General features: G+C 34.7%; 1 protein-coding gene across 2 annotated transcripts; it reads right to left on the bottom strand.

Annotated features, from left to right (window-relative positions):
• Nucleotides 1-208: 208 nt before the first annotated feature.
• Nucleotides 209-10,798, bottom strand: LOC123712789 (ubiquitin carboxyl-terminal hydrolase 16). 2 transcript variants are annotated; one of them, XM_045666056.1, is made up of 7 exons: nucleotides 10,676-10,798; nucleotides 9,637-10,507; nucleotides 7,762-7,885; nucleotides 6,777-6,927; nucleotides 6,376-6,520; nucleotides 5,097-5,195; nucleotides 210-2,449 (listed from the first exon to the last, which is right to left on the bottom strand). In XM_045666056.1, exons 2-7 carry the CDS (start codon nucleotides 10,475-10,477, stop codon nucleotides 891-893), a joined length of 2,919 nt encoding a protein of 972 aa, XP_045522012.1. In that variant the 5' UTR covers nucleotides 10,478-10,507; nucleotides 10,676-10,798; the 3' UTR covers nucleotides 210-890. The 2 variants fall into 2 exon arrangements, with proteins under 2 accessions (XP_045522013.1, XP_045522012.1); XM_045666057.1 differs by lacking the exon at nucleotides 5,097-5,195 and having other exon boundaries at nucleotides 209-2,449.
• Between the last annotated feature and the right edge of the window lie 151 nt (nucleotides 10,799-10,949).

Here is a 10,949-nt window from a genome sequence, read left to right as displayed (position 1 = left end):
CTCGTGCAGAGCCAATCCCACCTACGACCTCCTGTATGAGAATCGTAGGCTGAAGTCACTAGGCAAACACTGCTCCACAAGAAAAATACCACTAGATACTCCAATGGTTTCATTACATGGCGGTAACTACCCTCCTACCCTCGCTTTTATATTAATGAAAAGTATTATTCAAGTAACCTTGTGTATGCAAAGAGTAGAGCAAAGATAGAATTATTGAGGTAAAACTATTTTATTAGAGTAATGAAGCATAAAAAATTAATACAGTACAGGATTCAACGTAATATTTTTTAAATAAAAACGCATTAAAATTATAAATACAATATAAGGGTATGAAAGACCTTGACAACCAATGGAAGACTATCCCTTTACGAGTCCCAAACATTTAAAATCTACTATTTTGCCGACAAGCATATTATTGACAACCACAATTACTACGAGAGAATCTTCGATAGCATATTACTTTGACTACGAGCAGGTAAAAGATTCCTTATAAAAATAAAGGTGCACCTACAATGATAAAGTGATACAGTTCATAAGTATGTAGGAGCACCTTTAGGACAAATGATAGTATTATACAGCATATATTTCACTATGTTTAAATATGAGACGAGTAATGAGCCGGAAGCTACAAATAAAAAAATGTAGGAACCGTCTGACAACCGTTCAAATCATATCGAGCAGTTGAATTTTAACTGCAAATGTACAAATAATTACTATTGTACAAATAAAATCAATGAAACTCCTAATTAATATACAAATTAGAGAAAATGACAAGCCTTTTAAAACTATATACAGAACATTAAACTTAACAAATCTTACTCATTCCGACCCTACAAAGCGTCAGTCTTCCACTTAAATGCCATCCGTAGAAATCTTAGGCCGGGTTAGATTTATAAAATCCTTTCGTAAAACAGAAGATACGCTTGGGCCCGTAATACTTTGTCTTCGGTCACTTCGGACACCATGCTGTCGGAGACGTAGAACCATCTTCCCGAGGGAGCCTCCGCGCTCGGAGCTGCTCCTTCGCCGGATTCGTAACCCGACAGATCGGATTCCGAATCGCCGTCGCCTTCGCCGCTTCCCGAAGCCGGTATGTTAGCACTCTTGGGCAAAAACCACCATTTCGGATCGTCCCTTTTGACAGCCTGTCGCACTTTAACGTACGCCACGTAGTGGCCCCCGTGCATGCCCCCGGAGTGCTCCACTACCCCGTACAAGGAGTACAGCAATTCGTTCTGACCGCGATTGACGTTCGGGAGCTTCTTCAGCTTATCCATGGCGCAGAACGGAGCCAAATCGAGAATCGTCGGAAAGTCCACGTGCTTAGACATCTTCCTGAACATGCATCGTGGGCCGATCTGGAACCTCTTCAAATGAAGGATGAGAATAGCCGGCGGACTGGACACGAGGAAGCGCTTCGACGCGTTGGTGTACACCGTCTTCCCGTTTTTCCCGTTGATCCTCTCCGTACAGGTTTCGCAGCCGACTTTGTTGTTGTCCGTCAACAGCTCGAGGGCAGTGAAATTGCTGAGGCAAGACTGAATGCTGCATTCGTCTTCGTCGCAAACGTATCTCGGCAAAAGAGGGCTCGGCCTCGAGAAGGACATAAAATCTCGACTGGCTCCCCCGAAGTTCCTCTCCGGTTCGAGACTGGATCTGGGCAGCGAGGGTGGCGCGTCGTCGACGGGCGACGGTAAAGTCGGTTTGGGCTTAATGTCGTCCATATCCAACTTTAGCTTTTCCAATTTACTGCTGACTTCCTGATTATTTATGTCGTTCTGCGGGCCGACGGCGTTGAACTCCCAATTGTTCTCCAAGAGGTCCTTCGACCCTTGGGTGCTGATGCCGCGCGAGACGACTTCGTTCGAATACTCGGGAGCGAACGATATTCTCGACACCGGTCTTTCGTAATCGTTCTTGATCGGGGATAACTTATGCAGAGGGCTGGAGAGATCTAGGTTGATTTCGCTGGATAGGGAGCTGTGACTTCCCAATTCTTTTCCGTTGATAGGCGAGTCGACGTTGTCGACCGTCTCTGTGGAGTTGTGTTTGGTGGCATCGGGGCTGGCCACTCCCGAATCTGGGTTCGAAAGGTTCTCCAGACGGCTCAAGGGTTTGTAATCGAGGGCTGCGGTTGACGAGGCCGCTTCGGCGAAGTCCTTGTCTTTATCGGTTGATTCTGGAGTATTATCAGTTTTCTCCTTGTCTAAATCGACCGGGCTAGTTCTGATGGAGTCGGAGCTGATGACTTTTTCCGAATTGTAGCCAGACTCCATGTGGTAGGCTGCAAAGTTAGCTGCAGTGTGGGTGACAGATGGGGTGTTAGAAGTCTGGTTCTGGGCAATCTTGGGCATTTCGTCCAGGTTGTCCTCTACGTCAGCGTCAGACTGCTCTGAAGATGATTTACCGTCTTCCTTGCCGTTCACCTCTGAAGATTTGTCTTTAGTGCCTGTAATCAAGTATTTAAATTAAACTGAGTTCAGGTCTAGTCACAAAAATACTATATTCTTATTGATATAAAAAAAAATGATCAAATGCATAATAATAATTAATTTGCAAGAATATGGGACAATCGCAATATTAAGATATATTATTACGTTATCAAATTAATATAAATTCTAATGTTTCACGCAAATAATCATTAAGAAAATGTTTTTTTCCAAAAGTCAATTCTTAAAAACTTCAGAATGTATTTATTATCTTTGAATGTTTTTGGTAAATTATTATAAACCTTGATTACCATACAAAAGGTTGTTTTCCTATACAATTTCAAGAAATTACTTGTAACTAAAATTGGAAGCGTAATATTTTGATTGTATTTTTTTATATTTATGTTCACCAAAATTGTCATGTATTTTAGAATAGATAAAAATGCAATGCATATAGTCTAAGATCCCGCTATACAACGACCTTCACCGATATGCTTATTTAATGAGACGTATATTTTATGTTATTAAATATGCCAATAAATATATCCTATATGGGTTGCCTAACAAATTTCAGTCCAGAGTATTTTTAATTAATAATTTAAAAAAAAAATGTTTTTAAACATTGCACCGGTGTGATTATTAAATAAATTTGATACCAATCTAAAGTTTGAAACCCATAGAATATGCAAACGTTAGGTTGCCTATTTTTTTCCGGTCACAACCACGGGTTGCCAGGTGTAAACAGGTAAATCTATACTAGCATTTTGCAACGTTTTGATTATTGAATCAAACTTAGATTAACTGAAAGATTATTTCATAAGGAACACGGTGGTATAGGGTTGCCTGCAAAAAATCAGTCCCGAATTACGGTTGTCGAATTTTATATAATAAAATATCGCTGCGAGTGAATGTGTGTGAGAGAGAGGTCCCAGACCAACCATCCCATGCGGTAGAAAAGGACGCAGCGTAGCAGCTGTTTAAAGTCCGCCCATTTAAAGAAGGAGAGTGCGCATGCTATTTGTGCTTGGAAATGAAAAGGATAGCGATAGACTCGTATATGCTGTGCATTATTTTGGAGTAGATTGTCGCTATAGATACAAGTGAAAAAACGTGCTGCTATTTATTGTTGGAAAAAATGGCCAAAAAGTGTTTTTTGTGTAATTCGGATGACGGAATAATTGATTTTGATGATGAAACTTTTAAAAACTGTGCATTAAAGTTAGCTTTTCGTAAAAAAAAGTAAAACCTTTTCAGCAATTTTCAAAAAATGAAAAATATCAAACAGTTTTTGCGTCATTAACAGATGCTGCTGATATTTTCATTGGTGAAAAAATGAAGACTGTTCAAGAATTTACGTCTAGTATGTATGGTATCAGGAACTGTACCAGTGTGAATGATGCGAGACATCGCATTTTTTTGAAGAATTACTCTGCAAAAGAAGACGGCGAGCACTTTTAAAAAAAATAAAAGGCTTCGATTCCAACTCCATACCACCATGCTGGATATCATTAACTCAGAAAATTTTACGAACTATTTTCGTAAATTCCATGTGGCTTAATGCAACGGATCCAATATGCGTGAAACTTCAGCCTGAGAACTGCGGTTGGTTCTTAGATGAATATTTAAAACCAGTAGGATTCATTGGGGATCATACACCTTTAAAAATAGAAGACATTGTCGAAAAAACTGAAACGGAGAGTGATGACGAAGAAGATTCAGAAGTTGGAGATCACAGTTATATGTCCGATGACTCGGAACCTGAATAATTAAAAAAAAAAATGATATTTTAAATTTTTTTCAATAAACAGAAGTATTCTTTTAATTGTTGTTTTTTATTTCGGCTCCCAATAATAAAGATAAAATTTGCCAGATAAGTAATATATATGTTTTACTCTAACTGTCTTTTTTACTAAAGATGTGTATATACTTTAGTGTCACATAAACAATAAACATAGATAAATAATTAATTGATTAAAAAATAAAAAAATAAATAACAATTTCTGTATATTAATAATTAACTACTCCAAAATAATGCACAGCATATACGCGTCTATCGCTATCCTTTTCATTTCCAAGCACAAATAGCATGCGCACTCTCCTTCTTTAAATGGGCGGACTTTAAACAGCTGCTACGCTGCGTCCTTTTCTACCGCATGGGATGGTTGGTCTGGGACCTCTCTCTCACACACATTCGGGACTGATTTTTCGCAGGCAACCCTATACCACCGTGTTCCTTATGAAATAATCTTTCAGTTTATCTAAGTTTGATTCAATAATCAAAACGTTGCAAAATGCTAGTATAGATTTACCTGTTTACACCTGGCAACCCGTGGTTGTGACCGGAAAAAAATAGGCAACCTAACGTTTGCATATTCTATGGGCTTCAAACTTTCGATTGGTATCAAATTTATTTAATAATCACACCGGTGCAATGTTTAAAAAAAAAATTTTTTTTAATTATTAATTAAAAATACTCTGGACTGAAATTTGTTAGGCAACCCATATAGGATATATTTATTGGCATATTTAATAACATAAAAAATACGTCTCATTAAATAAGCATCTCGGTGAAGGTCGTTGTATAGCGGGATCCTATACTAATATATAGTGATGTAATGAATTGTAGAAAACTTAATTTTCCCAATTTTATAGGAAAGAGTAACAAACCTTTGTTTCTTCTAGAAGCTTTCTTAGCAGCGAGTCTCTCTTTCTTGAGCTGATGTTTAGAAGGTTTGTTCTCGTCTTGAACATTGAATGCGGATTCGTCTGAAAAGGTTCATGCACAGCGTACAGTGGTTAGAGGGACGTAACACATTAGTCACTAACAAAAAGGAGAACAAAGAGAAGTGATGTGAATGCATAAGGAGCCAAGATAAAAAAAAGTTTTTAAATTAAGGTGTTTAAAGGAAACTTAGTAGATTGGTATACCAAAACGTAAAATATTATTATGTATTGCCTTCGTAAAAAATAGTATGACAGCTCCTTGCTTACCAGGGCAAACACTACTTGCGTTATTATTATGTACTCTACACAAGAGAGACACAGCCCTTATACAAGTGTCCCAAAAAGAGTCAAGCAATGGTCCAGAGGTAGAGCACCCTTAGAGGAACCCGAATAACCCATGAGTGTTCTACGATTTTATGTAGTTAAGGAGAGTTACATATAAATAGTTTAGGTAATAATTAAAAGCGTAAACCAAATGTAAACAATCATCACATTTGAAGCCAATATTGAGCAAGTTTTTACCACACTCATATTTTAACATTCTCGTTTCCGATAATGTCCAATAACACAAGTGTCTCTGAGATTTATGAACCCCTAATGTTGTGTTAATTAAAGGCTCATATTTTAAAATATTAAATTCAGTTGTTACTCAGCTTTGAACAAAGACAATTTAAAGATCCCCATACAACAACCGCCTCCAAACTTAACTGGAGTTAGTATTGTCTTTGGTTAATATAGCTTTTACACATTGAAAGAAAAAAAAATTAATTTAATATGATGTAAAATAATTATAAGTTTATAATAATACAAATAGCCTTAATCCGGTTAAAAAATAGTTTTCTTTTAACTGGAGTTATTATTTTATTTCTGTTTTTATTACTTAGCGTAAACACTATTTTTCATTAAAACGTAAAACTTACTTAGGTGCAAATATTAATATTATATATATATATTTTTTAATATTATTATAAAGAAATATAAAACAAACATTCTTTAGTGTACAGCTTTTCTCTCTCTTTTGTAACATTCGCAAATTATTATTCGAAGGTCATCCTAAAACTGGCCACTGTAAACGTGTCTTAATCTTAATAAATTTGGGCAGGGGGCGTGGCTAAGTCGGCAGGTAACGGTGACTCACAATTTCCTTAACGCGAAATTTAAAGACAATTCTAAGGGGCGATGCATTCATCAACAAAAACCTACTAGTCTATATAAAACCTACCATTCGCTCTTCTCCTGGTAAGGGCCGGTGGTTGTGGTCGTGAAGCTGCTACAGGCAAAGACAAGTCAAGGAAGTACTCGGCTCTGTCTGATTGCTGGTAACATTCCTGACATTCCAGTGTTGACACTAGAAATCCACGGAACACCTGCAATTTATAATAAAACATATTTTTATTTGTTTTATTAAGGTTAATAGATGAAGTGAATGTCCTGGATGTAACTCAGTTAATTTATTACATTACTAAAGCAGACATAATGGTTTGTTTCTTCCAGTCATCTTTTTTTAAATAATTCGGGGTTCCCCAAACTTATATTGGATTTTTTTATGGTTCACGACAATATACAATAATAATAAATATTTAATTATTGCATTATAAAATAGTTAGCATTAAAAAAAAATACCTGCTCAGGTCTAAGCATAGTATCGGATGCCTGCTGACCATAAAATTTGACTTTCTGTTTCACATCACCATCCACTTTGGATGGATCAACCTTGGAGTTCATACCGAGGCTGCTTAAAATCACTGATTGGTAACGACGAAGGTCCTCTGATCTGAAATTAAATATGACAAATTATTTACATAATTACAGTAAAGGCTTCGACCGTTTTGATTCCCAGCAAAACAATCATGTTGTGTTAGTATTGGAATTCTAAATCAATTAATAAAAAAAACACAAAATTGTTTGCCCTAAACCCAACTTGGTTAGGTTCATGCATACCCAATTTTAATTAAGATTAACTAAAGAACTAGGTTCTTAAGTGATTTCCATTATTTTTTGTTTCAGTACTATTTTGCCGTAGATAGTATATTATTGAACATATTAGTTTAAAAAAATATTGAAATATTCTTTAAAATAAAAAGCTACAGACAAATAGCCTAAATCAGTTTCAGCAAAAATAGCACACACAAAATCGTTCTAGAATTCATTAAAAAATAAATCAACATTTAATCTAATAAGTCAACTCTGTGGTACACATAATAAGCAGTTAAATTTTTATGGTTGTTAAAAATATCTAAGAAACGTCATTCAATTATAAACATATGTTTATAAGGAAAACATATGTATCTTACATAATTTATTTGGTCAATGTTAAATTATCAATTTGGTTGTATAATTAGTTTATCATAATTTTAATTATGATAATTGCGTCATTGTAAACTTAATTGACCAGATTTCTTTTTAACCATCAATATTTAAGATATTTTTCTATTTGTAATCAAGTTACATAATGCATGATACATATGTATTTATATGAACAAAATGTGAGAATATCTCGTAATTTTCATTGATGAGGGACAACCTTCTGAAAATTGTTTCCCTTTTTCTCACAAAAAATTTTGTTTGTTAAGTTCATAATTGACAAGGACAACAAATACTAACTAACCTGACAGCTTCAAGTAAGTGTCGTAAGAGTTCATGTGAGTCATGTTGATCTCCACCACCAAATTGTGGTAACTTGTTGACTAGAGCCGAGAGTAGCTTACGTGGAGTGTACACCCCACCCTCACCTGAAAACATAATTCAAAATTTATTTGAAATCAATCATTTTCAAATTATCTATTTGATTTAAGAACATTAGTAATAAAGTCATGAATTAAGCAAAAGAGTAGTTATTTTGGGTAATTAACATAAAGTATTAAAAATATTAAATTCCTGGAAGGATTATTGAAATTATGCAGATACATGTACCTCCATTAATCAGACAATGATATTGTATGATATTTAAAGTTTAAAAAAAAATTTGTAGGCCTTGAACATATACCACATTAAAAAAAAGATTACTATTAGTATCACAAGAAGAATAAGGCTGATTATTAAAAATCTCTGAATGCCTCTATGCATTACATTGAGATTTACTATGTTTACCAAAAAAACAAATATAGGATTTTAGAAAAACCTACCAATTTCCATTCAATGTCAAATTAAGCAAGCAATGATAAAATGGCTTCCTTTATGTAAACAGTATGAAAACCTTTTATTATGTCACAACATAGTTAATATGTGTTTACATAATATTTAAATAAAAATAAATCAATAGCGCTACAACCTTTTTAGGTCTGGGCTTCAGATTTCTGCATCTGTTTCATGATCATTTGTTAATGGAATAGGCAAGTAGGTGATTAACCTTCTGTGCCTGACGCACGCCATCGACTTTTTGGGTCTAAGGCAAGCCGGTTTCCTGACGATGTTTTCCTTCACCGTTCAAGCCAATGTTAAATAAATCCATATAGAAAGCACATAGAAAGAAAATCCATTGGTGCATAGCCGGGGATCGAACCTACGACCTCAGGGATGAGAATCGCACGCTGAAGCCACTAGACCAACACTGCTCATAATATTTAAATTCATAAAATCTTAGGATAATTTAATTTCTCTCTTATCTATTCTTAATTTAAACATTTAAAGATATTATTATGCCAGACCCAGGGCATACTTGGTAGTGCACAGTAAATATCACTAGCAAGCTGCAGGTTTTGTTTCATCTTAAGCATCAATATTTTATTGTACCTACTTATAAAAATCTATTTATATTACAATTTAATTAACTTAATATTTGCGTAAATAAATACTTTTGATGCTTAGTGCACAAAATTACTTGAGACAAATTTAGAAAATGACTATCATAGATTTGTGAAGCATTATTCTAAATATATCTCTGAATGTGGTATCTATAAATATTTACCATGTCTCTTTCGTGAAATGGCATCTGATATTGAGGTTAATTAAAAATCAAAATTTATAGAAATTAAATTGAATTGAATTAATACTTGAATTTCACATTTACTTTTAAGTAAAAGAATCACATTTTCATAGCTTATATTAATTCATCTTTATTAGCTCTTATGTCAAAAATGGCTCTATGTAATATCAATCCCATGTACAGTTTAAAATACATTATCATTTTGTTATTTAAATATGATGTAGATATTAACAATTTTATCTTTTTGAATGTTTAAGAAATATTATATATTCCACATTATTTAAGATGAAATATTCTAAAATGGATGTAAAATGGATGGATGGAACGTCAAAGTAAATTTCTTATAATAATGCTACTTTATTTAAAAAAAACCTTTAAACTTACAATTTATCTGTAAAATTACTTTAGTTACAATTCTAATAAGGAAGTAATTATTTTGTTTATTAACTATTCAAGAGATGGAAATGAAGACATAAAGTGCAAAATATATATAGTTTAGAAAATCTTTTATTTGTTATAAGTGATTTTATATCTCCTATTTACTGCAAAAGAACATACCTGTCTGTAATTCAGCCAATGTTTCTGCCAGTGTTCTAGTTAAAGGTCCCCACTCTGCAAGTTGTCCTGTAATTGGGGGAAGGTCAACTTCCTTTCCATCATCTCCATTTTCACCTTTAAGCTTTAACTTTCCACCCGGTAATGTAAATCTCTCCCCTGGTGTAGCCATCTCTTGCAACACATCCAACAAATATGGAGTTTGCACTAGGCACTGCATTACTGAGTTAAAAAAGCAAGTATTACCTAGGTTTGACAGGCCTCTAACTCTAGGTAAATTTAAAGCCATAGCTTTATCTTTAACCTTATCAGTTATAATTATATTTTCTACAGTTAATGGGACTTCTATATTCTTGTTTTGCGGGTCAAGAAACAATTCTATAGGTGGTAGTCTAGGGTTTCCAATAGCCTGTTTTTTAAGATATTCAATACATTCATGCAGTTTTTTAGAACTAGTAGCTGTGACTTCATTGTTGCAGTTATAACAATACACTTCCCAAGAGGTTGTGTTAGCAGTGAGGGCATGACAGTCAGAGTGTGGCGTGTTAAAGTGGTTAAGGGCGTGCTTATTTCGGGCTCGTCCACATAATTGGCCCCCACAACGAAGACACATCCACAAAGACAAATCTATCTCAAAATTCGGGTCGTCGTCCTCGGTTTTCGGATTTTTCTTGCATTCGGCACATTCCTTTTCAAATCCACTAGTTTTAAGGGCTCTTTTCAATTTTGCTAGGTCCACGGCCTTCGCAACGTGAGGGCATGTGGATTTAATAGTTTCATCGCAAGATTCAGTCGATTCATCACCGTTTTCCGATGGATCGCTCTGTCTCTTTTTCTTCACCATTCTGAGAACTTAATTTGGGTTGCGCACCGCCTGCAACGTAATCAGATACAGTTTTTAAGAATAACCCTACGATCACAAAAAGAGCAAAATTGACAAAACGTTGATAGACATAGCACGCATGACGACGCACATTCACTGTGAATTCGACGGAAAACGTAACGTTTTAATTATTATTATGTATTTTATTCATGAACTTACAGTTACTTAGTGAGATCTAGTAGATATTTTACAAGGAACAACGTCACTCTCTCTAGATTATTATAAGAAAAATTTCCTTTTGTCAAAAAAGTAAACCACAATCGTCCGACATTTTGAACTCTGACAATTATATTATGACAATTGACCTTATTAGAAATTGACTATTGTAAATATTGAGATCGACTTAAATGCATAATTACATAACGATATTCAATAAATTACAAATCACAATATAAGTGGTTGCCTTGGAAGAGATAGCTCTAAAGTCCAAAGA

The sequence above is a fragment of the Pieris brassicae genome, chromosome 8, assembly GCF_905147105.1.
Source record: "Pieris brassicae chromosome 8, ilPieBrab1.1, whole genome shotgun sequence".
NCBI classification, from domain to species: Eukaryota; Metazoa; Arthropoda; class Insecta; order Lepidoptera; family Pieridae; genus Pieris; species Pieris brassicae.
The sequence above is the reverse complement of the archived record's forward strand: the minus strand, read 5'-3'. Positions and strand labels throughout refer to the sequence as shown.

Excerpts from the sequence above, each read along its gene's own strand:
- LOC123712789 (XM_045666056.1), bottom strand. The coding sequence starts at position 10,477 with ATGGTGAAGAAAAAGAGACAGAGCGATCCATCGGAAAACGGTGATGAA. Across the intron at positions 6,928-7,761 it reads CACTTACTTGAAGCTGTCAG|ATCAGAGGACCTTCGTCGTT; the intron begins GTTAGTTAGTAT and ends ATTTAATTTCAG. Across the intron at positions 6,521-6,776 it reads CTATGCTTAGACCTGAGCAG|GTGTTCCGTGGATTTCTAGT; the intron begins GTATTTTTTTTT and ends TATAAATTGCAG.